Source organism: Schistocerca gregaria, chromosome 5, assembly GCF_023897955.1.
Source record: "Schistocerca gregaria isolate iqSchGreg1 chromosome 5, iqSchGreg1.2, whole genome shotgun sequence".
Classification (NCBI taxonomy): Eukaryota; Metazoa; Arthropoda; class Insecta; order Orthoptera; family Acrididae; genus Schistocerca; species Schistocerca gregaria.
Window position 1 is genome coordinate 572712061 of NC_064924.1, and position 25092 is coordinate 572737152.

Consider the following 25092-nt stretch of genomic DNA (forward strand, 5'->3'; position numbering starts at 1 on the left):
CTCTGCTTACTTTTGCAGACGCTTCACTACAGTTTAAGAGCTTGTTTATTTTTCGTTTCTACCTTTTAGAATTGGAAGAAATGTTATTCTGGTGTATATACGTGATCATTCAGTTTTGTACGTAGCCGCTAGTCGTGTTGTAATGAAATCTTTATATAATATTTTAGATTTTGTAAAATAACATCTATGAAATGAAGACAGGGCACAGTGACGGATGTAGTTGTACATAAACAATGGAGCAGAAGTAATATATTCGTTTTTGCCGGTGTTACTAAATGCTTGTAGGCTTGAATTATTTTATACTATTCAGGGGGTGAAATGCACTTATAAAAATGTCGGTGAATACGTCACAACCGATTGTGTCACATTCTCCAAAAAATAACAGTAAGCAGTGTAGTGCTACGAACGTGCTATCAGTGGATATACCGGGAGAAGATTTCGAGTATAGTGTAAGTAAACAAAACGTGTTACTTTTTCGGATGTATTTTGTTTTGAGTAGTACAGTATCATGTTTTCAATTTGCGTTAAGGGGTACAATACATCGAATAAACCCATCACACTCAGTCTTGTAAGCGGATACTTAATTTCCGAGGCATGGGAAACATATTTCGGACTCTGTTTTAAGAATGTTTAACAAATGGAAGACGTGTATCTTGATAATCCACAACTTCACAGATCCCACTGCAGCAGACCTGTGACTTTGTCTTTGCCAAGGGAACATTACACAGCCACTCGCCCCTTTCACTGATATTTTTCATTGCTTAGCCGAAAATAATTTCGATATTGTGTGATCTCCTTGTATGACTGCTCTTCTAATTCTGTATTTCCCACTGTCCTTATGAAGTCTACTGGAAGCTGAACCATTGGCAGCCTCTGTTCTGAAGCATACTGTTGTAGGTTGAGTAATCATTCTATGGTAGTGGTTCCTTGCTTGAGAAGCCCTTTGATTTGTCACCGCTTTGGTAGTATATGTGTCAGTTTCATTACTTATCTATTCAAGCAACAATTTTGGCCACACGAAGCAGAGAGGAGCCTGTTCCAGACCTCCCCACCACACAAAAATTTCAGCTGATCATCAAGATACAAAAACACAGATCACTGTATTACACGCCTTCTATGCTAATTATTATCAGAGGTATCATTATTTGAAAGGAACCAATAGACACAGAGTCAGTCAGAATATAATGCTAAAAAGAGGCCAAGACCGGAATGCAATCGAAAAGCTATTCCACATATAACTTCAATACCTACTTGTTATGATATACTCATTCCATTCATGTATCCTTCTTAACTACAAGGAACTAACACATCTAGATAAAATTTAAAGCTACTTCCCACAATGAATCTTGCACAATGCAATGTCAAGAGGTAAAATCTATGTGGTTGAAGCAGAACACGGTGAAAGGCAGTTGGAAAACACTCAGCAGAAAAATATCTAAGCAATATAAATATTGGCAAAATTGTAGAGGTAGAAAAACTACCTTGTCAGCATTATAAATTGTATTTCTGTTATTCACATGGAAATTAGTACTTTTGTTTACCTGTGTGCCAGATAAAAATTCAGTATTCCCAATAAACAAGAGCCTATCATGTGATACAATACTAATGGCCCTCTGGTATGTATTTGACGGAGGTTTGCAGAGTGTGTATGCAGATGCAGATCATCTTAAAGTATCCAAGCTATCGTAAGATGCAGCGTGACCTATGGTTCAGATTTGATATTCATTCATTCACACATACAGTTCTATAAACCACATCATGGAGGACAGCCTTCAGGGATGTGAAATAAGAATCTTGAATCCTTATTTGCTATTTATCGTTTTCCAGAGAAAGAAACTAGTGACTGGTACTGTTCATAATATTGTATACAAGTCTCGTATTAATGTATTCAATTAAAGCAAAGGAAAGTTCTTAACTATTTTAAAATTTTTAAATGTTCCTGTCATCATTTATAAAGTATGTATTGATGTAGGTTAAAAATGTTAATGATGTGAGAAGGAATTTCTCCATGTCATCAGGTCATAAGATACACCTGACTAGAAGAGTCCAAAGTGAGTCACTTGAAGATCATGACTGTTTATCATATTTCTTAGAGTCAGCATGAGGAAAATTACTCAGGATGTCTTTTCAAGAACTTGGTTATGCTTTGAATCGATATTGGCACCTAAAAAGTTCATGGATTTAGTTTCTAAATCCTTTGTCACTCTCAAAGAGAAGTGTTGAGTTTTGTCTGGGTGGCATTTATAGCTACATGATTACTTTACAATTCACACTTAAGTGTTTGGTAGACAGTTCATAGCACCACTTTCACGCTATTTCTTGACCATTTCTCTCTCAAATATCACATTGGAAAAATGAATATCTAAATCTTTCCACATGAGCTCTGGTTTCTCTTATTTTATTACAATGGTGATTTCTCACTATGTAGATGAATGTCAAAATATTTTTGCATTCAAATGAGAAAGTTGGTGACTGAAATTTCACAAAAAGATCTCGCCACAATGAGATGCACCTTCATTTTAGTGATTGCCGCCCTGACTCGCTTAATATATCTGTGTCACAATCCCGTGTTTTGCAATAATGCAAAATGAGCTTCTATAGAAACGTTTTTGAATGTCCTCCATCAATTCTATCTGGTAAGGAGTCTATATAATGCAGCAGTACTACAGAAGAGTAGGCAGGCTTTTTAGTAGATTTGTTGCAATTTCTAAGTGTTCTTTCAATAAAACGCCGTCTTTAGTTTGTCTTTCCAACCATGTTTGCTATATGATGGTTGTTCTTAGTTTAATTGACAACCTTAAAAATTTGAGTAGTCTAACATACAACTAAAATTAATAATTTATTATTATTATTATTATTTTACATTAACGTGGAAGATCTCACACTTTTTATTGCCGAGGGTAAGAGGAATTTATTGACATTAAGCCATTTCAGTGCAAAATAAAGTGATCCAGAGTAGTGATGCTGTGATGGGTGACAAGCAATGTTCAGTCATCAGCATAGCATAGAACAGACTAAGCTAAACAATGAGAAAGAAAAGTCAGGATTACTGGAGACTGGGGTACCACCTGTCTGCTTTGGCCAATGACATCACCACGGTGAAAAACCCTATTTTGAGTGTATCCAACATGGCAACCAAAACAGCAATCATGGCAAATGCAAAAATACCACATGAAGTGATGCACTCAATAAAATTAGTGGGACAGCTGTGGCAAAAGTGGGGTTTTGGATGGGAACAAACTAAAATTTCAACAAAATAACACCGTTCAAGATGCAACATTTGGGGGAGGGAGGGGGGAGTTCGCTCAAAACTGCTAAAAAGTAAAATAAAAAAAATTAAATAAATGTGAAACAAACTGTACGATCATGGTATCCCAGTCTCCAGTAGATCAGGATACCAATACCCCCCCCCCCCCCCCTCTCCTCCCCACTACAAAAGCCAGTTTGCTTACATAGCTCAGCCCGAGACCAGGATACAACCCTCCCCAAAACTACAAAAGCTAGTATCCCATTCTCCAGTTCATTTATATGGCTCAACTGTAGAAGAGGACACCAATAATCCCTCCCCCCCCCCCCCCCCCCCCACCACCACCACCCTACCACCCACAGGTACACTAGCCGGTATCCCAGTCTCCAGTTTTTATATATATATATATATATATATATATATATATATATATATATATATAACAGAAAGAAACTTCCACATGGGAAAAATATATTAAAAACAAAGATTCCAAGACGTACCAAGCGGGAAAGCGCCGGCAGACAGGCACATGAACAAAACACACAAACACACACACAGAATTACGAGCTTTCGCAACTGGCAGTTGCTTCGTCAGGAAGGAAGGAAGGAGAGGGAAAAATGAAAGGGTGTGGGTTTTAAGGGAGAGGGTAAGGAGTCATTCCAATCCCGGGAGCGGAAAGACTTCCCTTAGGGGAAAAAAAGGACAGGTGTACACTCACACACACACATATCCATCCGCACATACACAGACACATACGTGTGTGTGTGGCTTGTAATATATATATTAAAAACAAAGATTCCAAGACTTACCAAGCGGGAAAGCGCCGGCAGACAGGCACAATGAACAAAACACACCACAAACACACACACAGAATCACTAGCTTTCCCAACCGATGGTTGCTTCTTCAGGAAGGAGAGGGAAAGACGAAAGGAAGTGGGTTTTAAGGGAGAGGGTTAGGAGTCAAGGAGTCATTCCAATCTCGGGAGCGGAAAGACTTCCCTTAGGGGGAAAAAAAGGACAGGTGTACACTCGCGCGCACACACACACACACACACACACACACACACACACACACACATATATCCATCCGCACATACGTGTGTGTACCAAACTTTGGGTTGGCAGGCTTGGGTAACCAAGAAGGCTTCCTCTAAGTGACCCATAAATAGGTTGGCATACGAGGGGCCCATCCTGGTACCCATGGCTGTTCCCTTTAATTGTTGGTATGTTTGGCCTTCAAAAATGAAGAAGTTGTGGGTCAGGATGAAGCTGGCTTAGGTGACGAGGAAAGAGGTTTTAGGTAGGGTGGCAGGTGATCGGCGTGAAAGGAAGTGCTCCATTGCAGCGAGGCCCTGGACGTGCGGGATATTTGTGTATAGGGAAGCGGCATCAATGGTTACAAGGATGGTTTCCGGGGGGGTTACATTATATATATATATTAAAAACAAAGATTCCAAGACTTACCAAGCGGGAAAGCGCCGGCAGACAGGCACAATGAACAAAACACACACACAGAATTACTAGCTTATGCAACCGATAGTTGCTTCTTCAGGAAGGAGAGGGAAAGACGAAAGGATGTGGGTTTTAAGGGAGAGGGTAAGGAGTCATTCCAATCCCGGGAGCGGAAAGACTTCCCTTAGGGGGAAAAAAAGGACAGGTGTACACTCGCGCACACACACACACGCACACATATCCATCCGCACATACACAGACACAAGCAGACATATTTAGGCAAAGAGTAAGGGCAGAGATGTCAGTCGAGGCGGAAGTACGGAGGCAAAGAAGTTGTTGAAAGACAGGTGAGGTATGAGCGGCGGCAACTTGAAATTAGTGGAGGTTGAGGCGTGGCGGATATCGAGAAGAGAGGATATATTGAAGGGCGAGTTCCCATCTCCGGAGTTCGGATAGGTTGGTGTTGGTGGGAAGTATCCAGATAACTCGGACGGTGTAACACTGTGCCAAGATGTGCTGGCCGTGCACCAAGGCATGTTTAGCCACAGGGTGATCCTCATTACCAACAAACACTGTCTGCCTGTGTCCATTCATGCGAATGGACTGTTTGTTGCTGGTCATTCCCACATAGAAAGCGTCACAGTGCAGGCAGGTCAGTTGGTAAATCACGTGGATGCTTTCACACGTGGCTCTCCCTTTGATCGTGTACACCTTCCGGGTTACAGGACTGGAGTAGGTGGTGGTGGGAGGGTGCATAGTACAGGTTTTACACCGGGGGCGGTTGCAAGGGTAGGAGCCAGAGGGTAGGGAAGGTGGTTTGGGGATTTCATAGGGATGAACCAAGAGGTTATCCAGGTTAGGTGGACGGCGGAAAGACACTCTTGGTGAAGTTGGGAGGATTTCGTGAAGGATGGATCTCATTTCGGGGCAGGATTTTAGGAAGTCGTATCCCTGCTGGAGAGCCACATTCAAGGTCTGATCCAGTCCCGGGAATTATTCTGTCACAAGTGGGGCACTTTTGGGGTTCTACTGTGAGAGGTTCTGGGTTTGAGGGGATGAGGAAGTGGCTCTGGTTATCTGCTTCTGTACCAGGTTGGGAGGGTAGTTGCGGGATGCGAAAGCTGTTTTCAGGTTGTTGGTGTAATGGTCGAGGGATTCAGGACTGGAGCAGATTCATTTGCCACGAAGGCCTAGGCTGTAGGGAAGGGACCGTTTGATATGGAATGGGTGGCAGCTGTCATAATGGAGGTACTGTTGCTTGTTGGTGGGTTTGATGTGGACGGATGTGTGAAGCTGGCCATTGGACAGATGGAGGCCAACGTCTGGAAAGTGGCATGGGATTTGGAGTAGGACCAGGTGAATCTGATGGAACCAAAGGAGTTGAGGTTGGAGAGGAAATTCTGGAGTTGTTCTTCACTGTGAGTCCAGATCATGAAGATGTCATCAATAAATCTGTACCAAACTTTGGGTTGGCAGGCTTGGGTAACCAAGAAGGCTTCCTCTAAGCGACCCATAAATAGGTTGGCATACGAGGGGGCCATTCTGGTACCCAGGGCTGTTCCCTTTAATTGTTGGTATGTCTGGCCTTCAAAAGTGAAGAAGTTGTGGGTCAGGATGAAGCTGGCTAAGGTGATACAAACTGATTAAATAAAATGCAACAGGACTTCACCAAGAATAATGCTAGGAACTTATACACGATTCTTAAAGAAAATCTCGCAGATTATTAGGTATCCAGTCTGTGCTTCAGAAGACAAGATGACTCACTAAAAACCAACACAAAAAATAACTGCTGAATTCTTTCATACTATTTCAACAAACTTCTCAACTTCAAATCTCCCATAGAGGAAATGCACTTTCAAAGTTGATGCCTGTCCCAGCTCAGAACCACCAACCATCTAGGAAACATCATATATGGTATGTTATTAAATCACTGAACAACAACAGATCCTCAGGAGTATATGGAGATACTGCAAAACTGTAAGCTAAATGACAAAAATACAAGGAATCCACACGATCATTGCAGAAATCTGGAAGAATCAATGAATACCCTCTGAATGAAGATTTGAGCTTGTTCATCCACTTCACAAGAAGAGGGACACAACATACTCTAACAATAACAGAGGAATTTCTCTCTTGCTGGTCATCTACAAAATTCTCTTGAAATCCCTTGTAAAATGTAGTAACAGACTCCAACAATGACATGAAGCTGTCATAACTGTCAGAGATCGATCTCTACCTCCAGCCCCCACTGCCGATAGTGCCACAGTGTACGAGCTGCCTCCGCAAGAAATGTTCTGGAAAGAAGCCATACCACCGGAGATCATGTCATGTCACTCAGCAGGAACCCATGACCTCTGGTCGCCTATAACTGTGTGCCTGCCATGCCAAGCACTTATTCGCTTTTGTTCTAGCTCAATTGAATGTTTTTTGTATCGACTGCTATCTGCTGATGACTTTAGCTGTGATCTTGGACTATGTATGGACTTCAGTATTGGCTGGTTATCTTCAGTTTGTGTGTCATCAAACTTGTTCCTTTTTGTCTTTGCAGTTTGTTTCTACTGCACCAGTGTAGTAAGTAAAATAAATTGTGCTGATAAGTACATACTTCTACACCCATAAACAGACTAAAAAAAAAAAAGAAAAGCCGACTCATAGGTAGAAGAGTGCCAAGCAGGTTTTCAGTAGGGGTGCTCCTGTATAGAACAGATCTGGAAGCTTAGGACTATTCTTCAAATCAGAAACTCCATAAATACAGTGATCACTTTTGTGGACTTCAAGAAGGCTTACGAACCCATAATCAAACACATGTTAGACATTATAAAAGAAAATTAAGAACTGGCAAAAAACCAAGAGCAGTAATTTGGGATAGACTATCTAACACAACCTCTAAAGGCAACTTTGGGAGCCATTTGAGATCAAAGGTGGATTGATGCATGGTGTGTGGCCTTCACCAAAACACTAACATCATTGTTAAAGAAATTATGATGACAGGGAGAAAATAATCTAAAGGATTCCAAATGCCCGTTAAAGAAAAAAAGACCACCAGTTTCAACATGAAATGCATTTGTGGACAATTTCACGCTTCTCATGTGTAACAGAGAAAAGGTCCAAAACACAATAGAAAAATGCACAAAAAACAGATTTGCAAATTTAATATGAATAAATGTAGTACACTTTGAGATTGCCATGGGAGAATGATTGCAAAGTAACAACCCATGAGAACAGCACAAGTTCTTCGTTCCAAATACTTAGGAGTAATTGTTCAACCATTAAGGGTTAACTTAGAGGCCAACCAAGAAATAATCATAAAACTCCAAGAGCATATATGCCTACATGGAATCACTAGAAGAAATTATCCATATCCACAACACAAAACACTACGACGTCACACTTCCAGAGCACTATACTGAGCCAGATGGATCAGGGTGATGTGATTGGAGGTGGAGCACTGGGTTGTGTGTGGCTGAGAATGGGTTGTGTTAAAATCATCTTTCACTCTTATTATTCACCAATTTCATGAACAAGTAGTTTTTACTCTTCCAGATCAGATGCTGATTTGAAACACCTGACATCCTAGGAATGAATGCAGCTCCAGACATCAGAATTTGACCCAGTTTGAGCAGTAAAGTGTTGGTAGCAATGACAGTGTGAAGCTCAGAAATGCTGAGGGTGGGAGACAGTAGGAAGTAGGAAGCGAGCATCTTCTGAAACACAGACATGAATAACCATTATGCTCTACTGAATATTTTCAATTCCTTCTGACTGCGAACTAACAACACCCCTTGCTGAGATGGTTCAAAACACCAAATAAAAACTTGAAATCAATGAATAAGTTAAATATTTGACCAGCAGTATAAATCAAACAATGGAAAATCCTGGATGGAATGTAACAATACCAGAAAAGGAAAGCTGCTACTCACCAATAGCGGAGATGCTGAGTCACGATAGGCAGAATGTAGTTTTCTGAGACTGCAGGTGTGTGTGTGTGTGTGTGTGTGTGTGTGTACTGCTGACAAAAGCCTTAATGGCTGAAAGCTATGAGTGTGTGAATCTTTTTATTATGCCTATCAAGACTCAGCATCTCTGCCATATGGTGAGTAGCAGCTTTCCTTCTCTGGTATTGACCAGCAGTGTATTCGCAGATGTCACTTCGAATGAACTTTTCAGAGAAGTGAAATTATAGTCTCCAAAAACATTAATTAATAAGGCAACAATGTACTTCACATGGTTATCATAAGCAAATGAAATTCATAATGGGGTTAGTTACACACAGAACACAGATATTACCTGTACCTGGTTAGCAGTAATGTTTACTGTGAGTCACTAGACACACTAGTGGCCACTTACTAATCTAGACCCAAGCTTCTCTTAACTAAGAGAGCACCCAATTTCCTTAGTTTTAATGACAATATCATCACTTACAACCAATGCAGTAGCCGTTTATCATAAGGCACCACTTACAACTATCAGGTGATAATCCACTCACACTAAATGGTACTAGCTGTAACTTAATCTAGATTGTCAATTTAGACCAGGTAATTGGCCCTATATAATTAAACAGCCATTAGCTTTATTGGCACAGAGAGAAGAACACAAACATACAGTGATGGCCTTGCCAGTAGTCAGTCCATTAAAACTGATTTACCACTGACAGAATTGGAACAACCCTCGTTGTAAGGTTTTAGTGGTAATAGCTCAAGACACTCACTGAGCAAAGTGCATTTCAATTTTTGTTCTTTAGAGCAAATTGTAAACACTTGACACTGCTCAACATGCAATTCCAAAACACACGACAACAATACTCGAGCGAAACACCAATCAATACATGGCAACAACTTGAAATAAATATGCAGATGTGCATTCATTACACAAGTAATACCACAAACACAACGAGAGTACTCAAGGCAGACAATGATCAAGACAAAGTAACAATTTAACTAGATATGCACATGTGCATGTAATACATACAAAGCCAACAAGATTAAAACCAGTTCATAAAGGACAGGTAGTCAAACTCAATGCTCACTTGGACATGACCCTTGCAAACCACCCTTCCTCGGATGACCCAAACGGGGACACACCTGACTGAGTGATGATTCAAATGACAGTGGCGTAGCTGATCTTAATTATGGCAACCACATTCAACTATAGTCACTCGTGATTAACACAGAAAACAACTGAGATTTAGTGGGCATTTCCCCCCAAATCAGGTGAAAAATTCATTTCTTCTATCAATAAAATCACTAATTTTATTGAGTCATCCTGATATGTGGAATCAGTACAAGATTTCAGTCAGATGTGATTAAGTCAGAGATCTCAAAAACACAATAGTTAGTACAAAACACCAGACAAACCATTAGTAACTGATCCTCCTCCTGGTTTGCAAGCGAGAAAAACAACAACACACAACGCTCATGAATCACCAACACTACCTTGTTGCAGAATCACTTTCAAGTGAGCTAAAACCAATTTCCAAGATGTGAGACGTGATTGACAAACACCCACTATACTTGCTGAGCCTCTTGGAAGTCAGCTTGTAAGTGCTTGCAGCAGAAAACAAACACTAACTTGCTTCTGTTAGAACATGACTGATTTCAGCCAGTACTTTCATGGTTCAGTGTGAGTTACCAAGACACGTGACAATCAAGGGAAACAGCACAAAAACATTTCCACTTCTCCAGGAGCATACTGCAGAGTATCTAATTCTGTACAGATTTCATTGCACGTCACTAAACTAACAATACACTGATATATGGGATCGGTACAAGAATTCGTGGAATTCCACCATGTCAAACATCCTAAACTGATGATGGTACAAAACATCAGACAAATAAACCATTGGTCCTTGATCTTCCAGAGATTTCACACAGGAGGAGGACATATATGTCCCTTTTAGCAAACAAACGTCACTGTAGAAACCTCGTAAATGAGACAGAACCAACTGTTTTAACACTAAACCCTCACTACGCTACTTAATATTGTTTGTGTTTAGTCCAGTTAAGTGCAGTGTGTAAATTAGAAGGAAAGCCGCTTCAGTTAAATGCAGTGTAGTAAATTAGAAAGAAAGCCACTTCTTTGAGGAAAAAAACCGCTTCTTTTACAGTTAAATTAATAGTCTAACATCTGCTTGAATACTCATTATATTTCAAAGAAAATGCTTAGTTATATTAAAAACAAAGATTCCAAGACTTACCAAGCGGGAAAGCGCCGGCAGACAGGCACATGAACAAAACACACAAACACACACACAGAATTACGAGCTTTTGCAACTGGCAGTTGCTTCGTCAGGAAAGAGGGAAGGAGAGGGAAAAATGAAAGGATGTGGGTTTTAAGGGAGAGGGTAAGGAGTCATTCCAATCCCGGGAGCGGAAAGACTTCCCTTAGGGGAAAAAAAGGACAGGTGTACACTCGCACACACACACACACACACACACACACACACACACACACACACACACACACACATCCATCCGCACATACACAGACACAAGCAGACAATATAAAATTATTGGTAATAAAATCATTTCTGTTGTTAGACTGTGTCATATTGGTCTTCAAACTTCTTCAATGGTAGACTTTTTTGTTCAATCTTGGCAGAGGGACTGATACATTGAACATTGAAAATGTTTGAATGACGATGTCAACAGAATCTCACAGACGTATTTATAATATTAGCTTATATGAATAATTTTCCAAACCCTAGTATGAATACAAATCCATTTAAAGAGTATACATAGAACCATGAAAGAGGGCAGAGGATTTGGGCACTTATTACATAAAGCGAGTTGTTGTCGTTGATATGGTATTGTTGGTAGTGGCAAATGATTCTCACTCTGTAACAAGTCAGTGGTATTTGTGTCTGCTTGTGTCTGTGTATGTGCGGATGGATATGTGTGTGTGTGTGCGAGTGTACACCTGTCCTTTTTTTCCCCTAAGGGAAGTCTTTCCGCTCCCGGGATTGGAATGACTCCTTACCCTCTCCCTTAAAACACACATCCTTTCATTTTTCCCTCTCCTTCCCTCTTTCCTGACGAAGCAACTGCCAGTTGCGAAAGCTCGTAATTCTGTGTGTGTGTTTGTGTGTTTTGTTCATGTGCCTGTCTGCCGGCACTTTCCCGCTTGGTAAGTCTTGGAATCTTTGTTTTTAATATATTCTTCCCATGTGGAAGTTTCTTTCTATTTTATTCACAAAATGCTTAGTTACACGTATAAAAACGTAGACCTGTTTATTATACACTACTGATTCTTGTGTGGCCAAAAACAATTTTCAGTTATTGACTGTAGACAGTAGATAATTTGTAGAATGTTTGGTTAGTGAGGTAATGTTTTAATTCTCTTTTAAACTGATAGGGATTTGCAGTTTTCTGCCCTGCATTAACTGGGAACTTGTTGAATACCTTTGCACTTACATACGCACATAACTATGCTCTAAATAAGGAGATTAAAGGCTCTATAAAAATTATTTTTGTGCCTTGTATTGTGATAGTTCAAATGGCAGTACATAAGAAAATCGTTTTCATTTTCAACAACAAAAATCATTAAGCCGTAAGTGTATGGGGAGGTGAATTTAAGGATCCCAGCATGTTTAAAAAGGCCTTTGCAAATGTTTCATTATCTACTTCTCACAATATTCTTACAGCTCATGTATGCTGTATAATTACTTTATTTAGTTTAGATGCATTGGCCCAAACGATATTCCATAAGGCAACAGGGACTGAAAATATCCCAAATAAGCCAAACCCTTGTCTTCATCTCAGTGCAATAAGACTTAACTTCTGGGAACAAAATATGCTGATTACACGATAAAATGCATAAATATGAAGGCTCTCAATTCAACTAAACATCTAAAGATAACAATTACGAGCAACTTAGACTGGAACAATGACATAGATAATGTTGTGTGGAAGGCAAACCAAAGACTGTGTCTTATTGGCAAAGCACTTAAGATAGAAGAAATCCATTGATGGCCTAAACAACACTTGTCTGTCCTCTGCTAATGTCTTGCTGTATGGTATGTGACCCTTACCTGGTAGGATTGGTGAAGGACATCTAAAAGTTGGGCGGTAGTCATTAAAACAAAGGTGACTTTCATTGAGGTGAGAGCTTTTTATGATATTTTAAACACAAACTTTTTCCTCCAAATTCAAGAATATTTTGTTGATGCCCCCTTCGTAGTGAGAAACGACCATCACAATAAAAGAATAGAAATCAGAGCTTGCACGGAAAGATGTAATTGTTCATTTTTCGCGTGTTTGCTGTTTGAGAGTGGAATGGTAGAGAAATAATGTGAAAATGTTTCGATGAACAATCTGCCAGGCACCCAAGAAGCTTGATTGTTGTGCCTGGCAAATAAGGAATACACAATTCTTCCCCCAGAGACAGGAGCCATTTGTTTAACGATTGCTTTAACTTTTCTTTATTGTTAGGCACATTTGTCAGGAGTGATGTTCAGTCTCAAATGTGGCCATCCACTTTTAGGTTTTCCCCAATTTTGCCTAAATCAATTAAGGAGAATATTGGGTTGGTTTCATTGGAGAGGATATGGTGGAATTCCTTCCCAGTTCTTCTCCTGTCTGAGTGTATGCCCCATTTCTAATGACCTAGTTAATGGTGGGGCATTTAACTCAAAATTTCCTTCCTTTTTTTTCTGCTTGTTTGGAAAGTGTGTATATGGCCAGGTTTTGACCACTGGTTTGTTTCTGGATTATTAAAAGAACTCTATATTTCTTTGCCTGTTACAGTTTTGTCAAGGAAATCCATGTCTCTCTTCTTGTAGGCCTAAGACAACATATATATTATCATCAACTCTATTCACTGAGTCTTCTGGTTATCAGTTATCTTTTTCAATACTCACTGTACACATTGTACTTGGTATTTCTGTACCAAATGTGTAGAGTACTGGCCTGGAAATTTTCTGAAAGTCATTCATAATTTCAGATATCATTGCCCAAGTGTGTCTTAAAGAACTGGATCCACTCACTCTCTTCCATTGCTGACCGCCTTGGCCTTCTGTAAATTTCTTGCAGCTTACTTGCACCAAATACTACTCGTAAGGTTGTAGCCATTACTGTTCCTATCCTGTGGCAAAAATGCTGCTGTATTTTGCCCCTCCAGTTCCAAAAATCTAAAAATACTGCGCATTTGCCCTTGGCAAGAGAGTTGGTGCTATGTGGCATGTTTGCATATTAACTCCCGCTGAAGGATTGGTTGCACCTCGGTAAAGAATAATACACTCTACCACATTGTTTGTGAGATAGTGGAAGGGGGGATCACCACCTATGTCTTGTAGCTGATTTGATAATGGAGACTGCTTTAGAACAAGTGGAAAGCTAAGAAGAAGCACAAAACTTATTTCATATTGAGATTTATAAAATAGTAGTTCTGGTGTAGATTTATAGATTACAGTTAATGATACCACTGTGTTAAAGATGAATGGTTCTCTCGCATACATTTTTTGCTGACTTCTCTTCAAGCATCCTTTGTAAAAAGACTGCTGTGACACACGTCATGCACACATTATCATTTTTGTTCTCTTGAGTCACGATGTCGTGGCAAAAGCTCTCTTCCAACAATTTATATAATCAATAACAGAACTTTTTGTCACTTGTGAAATGTTAACTTCACTCTTCTAAATTGTGTGTGTTTAAATAGTTGAAGTGACCTTGTATCCTTCTTAATGACAGTCACTTGCCAGCTGCACCAAACAATCTGATTTTTTATAACCACTAGGAGTCTAAAAACAACATGTGCAATATAACTACGAGATAAAGGATTGAAGATTGGTGGCTGTATAACACACGACATCGGCTTGTCTCACTAGCAGATAGCTGGTTGCGGATTAGTTAGTTATTTGTGTGTTTCGTGGATCATAATTGTGACCCTCCACATTGACTTGGAACCTGTCAGTTATAATTCTTCAGGCTTTCCCAGCAATCTGTTGATGTAATGAGGTGTTGGGTATTCTGCCAGATACCAGTATTGTCCACGCGCAGTGTTTCGACAGCATCATTCATTGTCTTCATCAGGTGCTACCTGAAACTGTTTGTCAAGTGGAACAGTTCCAATATTTATGCCTACTGTCTCCCCTGCCCAATATCTGTTCTGGGTGTTCCACCTGTGATCTGTTTCCACTAGAAGCATCCTGAGACATTCCATCTTCAGCCCACATTTATGGTTGGTTCTAGATGTTCCGTCTGCTGTCCATTCACACTAGAACTAATTGAACTCAACAAGAAGAAGAATTGAGAAGTGAGTGTGTGGAATGAACCATAGATGGAGCACCAAGTGTGTGGCACTGAGAACAGAATGTCAGATCTCTTAGGTGCACCGGACCGAAAGTGGAACACCAACTCACAACCAGGTGCACCAGAGAACATCTCAGGACACTTCTAGTGGAAACAGATCACAGATGGAAACCCCAGAACAAACTATGGCAGGAGGAGGTAGTAGACATTTTTAACTTCAAGGTCTGTTATTACCTGTAATGCCAAAGTTGCAGATCTTATATGTTTACATTCTACAGTGTTGACTTCCAGTTCAAGTTCTTTTTCAGGTTCTTATCAATACAAACACTGAAGAATATTGAATATTTTGCTTCATTTACATATTTTCCCTTATCCATTATTTCTGGTGATTTGACCAGGCCTTGTGGAGTATCTTCTTAGTTTGAGTGTCATTTCATGTTTGCAAGCAGTCTTTGCAACTTCTACTATATGCTTCAGGTGCTTGTGTCAAATTTTGTATTAGATTGGAACTGTTATGCCATTGAGTATGTTGAATAAAATGGCTAAGGCTCTTTCACAAGTCATCTCTCAGAAATTAAAGGCATATTCATTGTGATCTTCTTCAGGTCTACCTGCACTGGTGCTGAATTTGAAGATGGTGACTGATGGACTGGAGCTTTGTTCAGCAAGCATTGCTTGGCTTGAAATTGGTGAACATGTTGCTGCATAAATCAGCACTTCTTACTGCTTACTGCTATATAAAATTCGATCTTGGTGAGTCAGATACAAGCATGTAAAGCTGGCCTATTCAATCCAGTTTAGTGGCCAGCCTCTTTGGAAAAATACTCTGGTTGCACATATAATACAGTTTTCTCACTTTAGCACCAGTTGAGTCATTTCCAAAATGAGATCACTTGTGGAAACCACTGGAAATAAGTGTTTAGACAATGATCATGTTGAGTTGCTCTCTGTGGAAAAAGATCATCAAACTGTTTTTTCAGAAAGGAAGAAGCTAGTTTCTGGGGAAAAACTCTTGATTCCCTCCCCCCTCTCACCCCCTCTTTCCTCCATCTGATGACAACAATGCTTACATCACAGTTGAGTGTGATAATCTCAAGTATTAACTACATTGTCAATAAAGTTTCATATGTTGTTTTTAGTATTGTAATCCACAACTGCAAGTCTATTCCTTACTGGCCCCATGAAACATATAGTTTAATTTCATTTAACATTATCATTTTTAATCGGCTGCTTGTGTGAGTCCTCAATTGAGGTTCTCCAGCTAGTATTTTAAACGTTTTCTTCTTCTTACCCACTGTTTTTTCAGTAACTGGTTCTTCTATTTTATGTATGCTGTGGGATCTGTTGTACTGTAGTGTTTTGACACAATTGCTTTTGTGTTCAACATATCATAATGGAGTTTGGTGTAATTGGTTAATCCTTGCCCTTGCTGTCTTGGTTACCTTTCCAGAAGTTGTTTGTTTCAAATTATGTCAAATGAAGTCATCTCCATTTTCAACACCTTTATGAAATAAAGATCCATAACCCAGCATTCCTATTTTCTTTTACTGAATATGTCAAATATATAGACACATTTATCTCTGAGATTAATTCTTTGCCTAAATACAAGTACTATTTTTTAGTATCAAGAACATAATTTATCTTGTTGATTAATAATGTACTAAACATGAGGATAGGTAACTAGTGATGTACCTGCAGTTCATGTACATCTTTAGCAGTGCAGATAATGCTAAACACTGTATTGAAATGTTCATTCATTTTAACATCATGAGATGTATGTAAGTTATGGGATGCTGAATCAAGGAATTGTGCTTATATTCTTTGTTTGCAATGTGTTTACTAAATATTTATCATTTTTAGAAATGCTGGGATGGTTCCTTTGAAAGACCATGGCTGATTTTCTTCCCCATCCTTAAAACATATCGATCTTGTGATCAGTATCTGATGACCGTGATGTTGATGGGACACTGAGCCCTACTCTTTCTTCTTACATTATTAGAAAATGGGATATGTTTTATTTTTATTAAAAATAACTAATAGACTTGACTAACAACAGTTTGAAAACTTCACTGTTTTGCGTGCTTGGACAGCTCCAGAGCAAGTCTGCCATTTGTTCTGTTCTGAAATATCAAACAATGAATGTGTGTTATTATTATTATTATTATTATTATTATTATTATTATTTTGTTTATTTGGCCTTTGAGTGTGTACTCAATTTCGCCATCAGCAACACTTAGTGACAATGTACACATAATTGAATAAACAAATACAGAAATGCATATTTACAAGAATAAAAAGCTTAAGTGTTACAGTTTTGTACATAATATTTTTAAAAATTGAATTGAATTGAATTGGAAAATAATTAAAAGTGTCTTGGCTTACAATTCAGACCAATTCTAAAATATCTTCATCAGCAAGATATATTTATAATTTACGTACACCATTAAAACCTACAGATTTTTACCAGTACTCTTGATGAAATTAACTGTCACTTTGTGCAGATGAACTTCTTTAGTACACAAAAGAGAAGAAGCTGATTGAGGAAGATGGTAGCCCATACTCAGCAATGTCTTTAGAAAGACCAACCGTTCACGGTCAAATTTGGGGCACCTAAATAAGATGTGGTTGACATCAGCTTCCAACTCAGGATCACACTTACATGCTGGTGAACTGTTAACGTTGATCTGATGTAAATGTTGTGGGAAAGAGGCATGATTGAAGCGGAGTCTGATGATGGAAAATCGTGGATCGGTCCAGATGTGTTATGAATAGAGGATACCAGAGTGGGAAGGTACCCACAACAAATGGATCGTCCGGCCCGTGCGTGTGCTGCGAATATATTCAGATATCACATCCAAGATATAACTGGTTGTTTTGTTCCACCGACTGTACTGAATGTTTTTAAGAATGCTTTGCCAGTCAGATACTATCAATATCTTGGGGAAGGAAGTGTTAAGAGACAAACTTAAGTGCTTCCAAAACTGCCACTATCTCCGCCATAAAAATAGAAGTGCTCATAGGCAGTTTGAAGGTTTTGCGGATCTGGATCTGAGGGCACAAAAAAGCGCATCCTGTACACTCTTCTTGCGGAATTTTGGAGCCATCGGTATATACACAGAGAAAACCTAGCCATTGTGCTTGAACGAGACGATTGAAGCCAACGTTGACATTAGTACTGTCCAGCCAGGTCGGACTTAAATAATGGACTGGGATCTGGGAGCAGAGCGTTTGAAGATCATATTCAAAAACAGAAAAAGCATTCAGATCATTGTTGTAACTTTAGTTGTCAGTAATACATTGTTGTATAAATGTAAGATTTCTTGAAAGTGAGCTGAGTTGAGAGGGAGGACAGTATTGAAAACAATGTGTCCAGTATCAAAACACACTTGATTGGTTACTGAGTAAACGTAGTAAGGCAATAATACTGTATGAAGAAGGTTGTAATTATGCAGAAATAACAAAGAGCTTGGGTGGAGGTGCTACAAAGTTGGGTGTGATGAAGGTTTGCAAAATGTAATGAGGAACTGGGTCCGCCAAGAATTGGTAGAAAGCTAGTATTGACTGATCATGACTGTCATAGAATCTGTCATCTTCCTCTCCAAGATTGTCAACCTACTGAAAAAGATGTAAATGTCATCATCAAGAATTCAGTGGTTGAAGTTTATGATCAAACTGTGAGACAGAAATTTTATAAAAATGGTTCACAAGTGAGGACTCCAAGAAAGAAACCTTATCTGAACAAAGCAGAGAGACAGAAACATATGCCGTGTGAACCAAAGCGATGTTGTTCGGACATGGAGGAGATACAGAGAGACAGGAACTGTCGATGACATGCCTCGCTCAGGCTGTCTGAGGGCTACTACTGCAGTTGGTGACTGCTACCTATGGATTATATCTCAGAGGAACCCTGACAGCAAAGCCACCTTGTTCAGTAATGCTTTTTGTGCAGCCACAGGACATCATATTACCACTCAAACTGTGCGTAATAGGCTGCATGATGTGAAACTTCACTCCTTATGTCCATGGCAAGGCCCATCTTTGCAACTGCGACACCATGCAGCGCGTTATAGATGGACCCAACAATATGCTGAATGGACCGCTCAGGATTGGCATCACGTTCTCTTCAACGATGAGTGTTGCATATGCCTTCAGCCAGACAATCGTCGGAGACGTGTTTGGAGGTAACCCAGTCGGGCTGAACGCCTTGGACACAGTGTGCAGTGAGTGCAGCAAGGTGGAGGTTCCCTGCTGTTTTGTGGTGGCATTATGTGGGGCCGATGTACACCGTTGGTGGTCCTGGAAGACACTGTAATGGCTGTACGATACGTGAATGCCATATTCTGGCCGATGGTGTAGCCATATTGGCAGCATATTAGCGAGGCATTCGTCTTCATGGACGACAATTTGTGCTCTCATTGTGCACATTTGTGAATGACTTCCTTCGGTAAAACGACTCACTCGACTAGAGTGGGCAGCATGTTCTCCAGACATGAACCCTATCGAACATGCCTGGGTTAGATTGAAAAGGGCTGTTTATGGATGACGTGTCCCACCAAACATTCTGAGGGATCTATGCCGAATCGCCACTGAGGAGTGGGACAATCTGGACCAACAGTGCCTTGATGAACTTGTGGATAGTATGTCATGACGAATACAGGCATGCATCAATGCAAGAGGACATACTACTGGGTATTAGAGGTACCAGTGTGTACAGCAATATGGACTACCACCTCTGAAGGTCTCGCTGTTTGGTGGTACAACATGCAGTGTGTGTTTTTCGTGAGTAATAAAAAGGATGGAAATGATGTTTATGTTGATCTCTATTTCAATTTTCTGTACAGGTTCCAGAACTCTCGGAACTGAGGTGATGCAAGACTTTTTTTTGATATGTATGTAACCATTTCTGGCTGTATTAGTACAGGGAAAGGGACCCCCAAGATCAATAAATAATTTATCCATTAGGCATTGTTCGCATTCGGAATGTAAGAGCCCCTAGGATGAATTGGTGTTAAGCGTACTGACTTTATACAATTCGCACTTGCTGGCTAAATGATGAATATCTTTATATAATGAAGGGAATGTGAGGTGGCAGCACACCTTAGCAAGAGTTTATAAGACCTTAAGTGGACACCCAACAATGAATCATGAAAATAATGAAAGACAGAAGGCACAAGTTCTGTAAGTAAACAAATTTTACTTTCAGATAATTTACCAACCTCACAATACAGTTTATGTTTTCTCAACAAATAATTGGGAACCATCTCCTCAGCAGACAGACACTTCCTCAATAGGCCAAAATAAGGATCCTGATTGTGTTTGACCTTGAGATCAGTAAAGAGCTGGAGTATCTTGGTTAAGACACTATAAACAGGAGAACTCACCAGTAGTGAACACCCTTCACTTTCCTGAGTTCCCTCATCAAACATGTGACAGCAACCTGATTATTGGAACCTTATTATGACAGACTTGGAAACAAAAGGTGTATATAAGAATGGGCCACCTAGCAATTCTACTGGTTTTCCTAGGATGTGCCAAAACCCAACTCAAGGCTTGGATGTTGGTCTCCAAATCAGATTCGCTGTGCTCGAGATAAAATTTAAATTTCTCAAGAGAAAATGGGACAGCCAGTGCCTCACATTCATAAACTGAATATTGCCGACTCTCTCCTCAAACAGAATTTCCCCCTTTTTCACAGAGGTTATTAAGGCGGGCAGCAAGATGAGCAAAATTAGGGATGAACTTCCTAAAACAGTTGCCATACCAATGAATCTGGCCACCCCTTTCTTATTCTTCAGGGAGCGAATTTTCTTAAATCAGAAGTGTGTTATTGGTCAGTCCTAATACTGTCCCTGGAAACCAGGTGACCCAAGAAAGAAACCTGCTGCATAGTGAGTGGAACTTTTGATGGCTTAAACATTAACCCTGCGGAACGGAGCCCCAGTCAAACCTGCTGAACACGAGAAAGGTGTTCTCCAAAGGAATGACTATAAACGAAGGCATCATCAAGATAATTATGTACACAACCAGATTTAAGGTCACCCAATTCATGATCTACAAGTCATGAAAGGACAGCAGACCCAATAACCAAGCAAGGGGCAGAGGGGTACCGGATTAAATTCTTACAGATTCCAATCCATACAAAAAGCAGTAACATTCCTGGATTCCTCAGACAGTGGTATCTGGTAGTATGCTTGATTCAGATCAAGTACAGTAAAATAGCTACCTGCTAAAATAGCGCCAGCAAGCAAAGTGAAACAGTTATGGAGATCAAGGAGGGGATCTGTCTCCCAAGATAACCTTCTCATTAAGGACTCTATCATCAATAACAGGCCTATAATTCTTGTCTTGCTCCTTAGACACCAGAAATATGAGAGATGCATACAGAGAAGTTGGAAGTTCTAATAATGCCAATCCGCAGCATATTGTCAGTCTTTTTGCCTCGGTATTCTCATATTAGCCCCCTAAGTGACAATAGAGGGCACTATGCACCAGAGAGTCATTGACCAAATGGATTCTGTATTGAATTTGATTGGATACACCCCATTTTTTATTAGTAAGTACATTGGGAAACTGGTCTAAAACACCTATCAATTGTCTAGTCTGACTGCCATTAAGGTGATTAAGGTCGAATTCCAACTGTCCTCTTTATACAGAATTGATATTATTAACGAAATGACAGGAATAGACAACTATTTTCTCAGAGTGACAAAATTTAAAAAAGGTGCTACTTACAAAGTCAAGAACCAACCCCATTCACTGAATGAAATCACACTCGAGCAAGGAGGTCACTGACAGTTTATTATCTACAGTTAGTTTACAAAATTGTTAAGGCTTTCGTGGCCACTTGTTGAGCCTGTTGGCTTCTGTCTTGGGTTCTCCGGTCGACATTTGTCTGAAGATTTTCTGAAGATTTTTCTGACGTTTCACCAGCATGAGGGGCTGGGGCATTGTCACAGTTTCACTCTCCATTGCCAGTGGTGGACTGGAGCCAAGCTCGTGCCCACAGACTATTTGTACCTTGCACGCCAATGTCCAAGGGCTTCTCCGTGGTCATTTCCGATGTGGTTCTCCTCCTGCTATCTGCAGCTGTCATTTGCTGCAGCACAGGAAGCCAGGATCCCTTTACCTTGAGGCTTTCTTCTTTCTTGTTGAAGCAATTCTCATGTTTGTGTATTTCTATAGCTTCTCTGAACAAGTGGGTGTAATAGCTCTTCTCTATAGTCAGAACTTCAGTGCCAGTGAATTTTACTACATGGTCAGTCTCACACAGCGCCTGCTGTGCCATGGCCGATTTCTCCACCTGCATCAACCTGCAATTCTGTGATCCTGGTGTTGATTGATCATCCATTCATTCCAACATAAACTTTTCCACATGTGCATGGTATGCAGTATATTTCCAACATTGCAAAGTGACTCCTTTTTATCCTTTGCCGATTCAAGACATTCTTTGATCTTCTTTATTTGTTTGTAAATAGTCTTTACACGATGTTTGTGCAATATATGGCCAATTCTGTCTGTCATTCTGGGAATATATGGTAGAAAGGCCATAACTGACATTTCTTTTTCTTTGCTGAGTGCTTGACTCTGTTATACTTCTAACATAACTTGTGGCATACCAGTTGCTTCTCAGAACACTTTTTGTGCTTTGCATTTCACATCTGAGGTGCAGTGGCTCACATATTTGTCTTGCTCACATTACTAGCGTATTGATCTGCTTCAGTTGGTAATCTGACAGTTTGTGCAGGTATCGGTCTGTGTTTTTCAGTTTTCGATACATGCTATATCCCAGGTTTTCACCATCCCTTGTGACCAGCACATCTAGATATGGTAGTTTTTTTTTTTTACCTTTTCTACTTCCATGGTAAATTTTATGTTGGCATTGAAGCTGTTCAAGTGTCTTAGGAAGTCACCAAGTTGTTCCTCACCATGGTTTCACACAGTGAAGGTATCATCAACATATTTATATCACACCTTAGTTTTACAAAGCACTAAGTCCAGTGCCTGTGCTTCAAAATGTTCCACGAAGATGATGGCCACCACTGATCTAAGAGGACTAACTGTGGCGATACCTTCCAGCTGTTTGTGGAAGTTTCCATTCAACATGCAATAGTTCACGGTGAGACATGTATGAAAGAGCATTGTTATGTCTTGCGGGAAAATGGAACTGATGTGCTCTGAAGAGTCACTGAGTGGTGCTTTCGTAAACAACGAAACAACATCAAAGCTGACCAGGATGTCATGTGGTGTAACTTTTAGTTTCTTCAACTTCTCAGTGAAATGTCCTGAGTGCTTTATGTATTTGTCAGTCTTCCCCACATGCAGCTGGAGCCAAGTGTTTTGTCAGTTTATATGTCGATAAGCCAGGAGTGCTAACTATCGATCTTAGTGGAACATTATTCATGTAGATCTTTGGTAATTCATACAGTCGAGGTGGTAGAGCTTCTGTGTTGCGCAGCTTGTGACTCGTATTCTGTACGATACTCTGTGTCAGAACTGCACTTAATTTTCGGTATGTCATCAGATCTAATAGGCCCCAGATCTTCTGCTCACACATTTCAGTCTTCATTACGATGGTCGTATTTCTCTTGTCTGCAGGCAGTACCAATATGCTCATGTTGGCATTAGGATTCTTAATAGCTTGTATGTCTTCTTTCTTCAGGTTGCAAGCTGGTGGTTTTGCCCATTGCAGTATCCTGGCTGTTTTTGTGCGTATTTCCTCTGCTCTTTCACAAGGAAGGGTCTGAATGGCTGCTACGCTATTAGCAATGATGTCCTCCACAGGTATAGTTCTTGGGATGATAGTGAAATTATCTCGCTGTGTCAGTCTGCTTCTGGCACCTTGCAAACGTTTTCTTCTGTTGCTCAGTGCAGCGCTCAAGTTTGTTCTGCATGCTCCTGTGAGTGATGCTGTTGATCTTTTCCCATTTGACTCAATGAATTCTGCTACTTAGTTGATAGAAAATGTCCAAAAGTTCCTCATCCGTTCTTGCCAAGTATCTCTGTGTTGTGTGAATTCACTCATGAAGACAGGCTCGTTCCATTCTGTTGTAGATCCGATGTGCTTGGGTCATGGTGAATAGGAACATTTAACAGGCGCTTGACTTGGCACCTTGTAAATAGATACATTGATGATACCTTCGTTGTGTGACACCATGGTGAGGAACAGCTCGATGACTTCCTAAGACACTTGAACAACCTCAGTGCCAACATAAAATTTACCATTGGAAGTAGAAAAGCGACAAAAAACTACCGAATCTAGATGTGCTGGTCACGGGGGATGGCGAAAACCTGAGACACAGCATGTATCGCAAACCGAAAAACATGGACCGATACCTGCACAAACTATCAGATAACCACCTGAGCCAGAAAAGAGGCATGATTAATGCGCTTGTAATGTAGGCTAGACAAATATGTGAGCCACAGCATCTCAGACGTGAAATGCAATACATGGAAAGTGTTCTGATGAGCAATGGGTACGCCACAAGTTATATTAGAAGTATAACAGACTCAAGCATGCAGCAGAGTGGCATATCAGAAAAAGAAATGTCAGTTATGGCCTTTCTGCCATTAATTTCCAGAGTGACGAACAGAATCGGCCATTTATTGCACAAACACTGTGTAAAGACTATTTACAAACCAACAAAGAAGATCAAAGAAAGTTTCAGATCAGCAAAGGATAAAAGGACTCTCTTGCAATGTCGGAAATACGCTGCACACCATGCACATGTGGAAAAGTTTGTTTGAATGAGTGGGTGATCATTCAACACTGGGATCACAGAACATAAGTGACATTGCAGGTTGGGGCAGGTGGAGAAATCAGCCATGGCAGAGCAGGCGCTGTGTGAGACCAACCACGTAGTAAAATTTGCTGGTACCGAAGTTCTGGCTGTAGAGAAGAGCTATCACACCCACTTGTTCAGACAAGCTATAGAAATACACAAACACGAGATTTGCTTCAACAAGAAAGAAGAAATCCTCAAGATAATGGATCCTGGCTTCTTGTGCTGCAGCGAACGGCCATTGCAGGTAGCAGGATGAGAACCTCACTAGGAAATGACCAAAGAGAATCCCTTGGATGTTAGTGTACCAGGTACATATATTCTGCAGCTGTGAGCTTGGCTCCAGTCCACCACCAGCAATGGAGGTTG

The 25092-nt window shown here is 40.2% G+C and overlaps 1 protein-coding gene across 1 annotated transcript in view; it reads left to right on the forward strand.

Moving 5' to 3' along the window:
• The first annotated feature begins 10 nt into the window (after positions 1 to 10).
• The window catches only part of LOC126272479 (uncharacterized), an 84455-nt gene continuing 59373 nt past the window's right edge, over positions 11 to 25092 (forward strand). The window contains exon 1 of the mRNA XM_049975358.1: positions 11 to 449. Coding sequence (XP_049831315.1) covers positions 333 to 449 — 117 coding nt within the window. The 5' untranslated portion in view covers positions 11 to 332. The remainder of the gene's footprint in view (positions 450 to 25092) is intronic.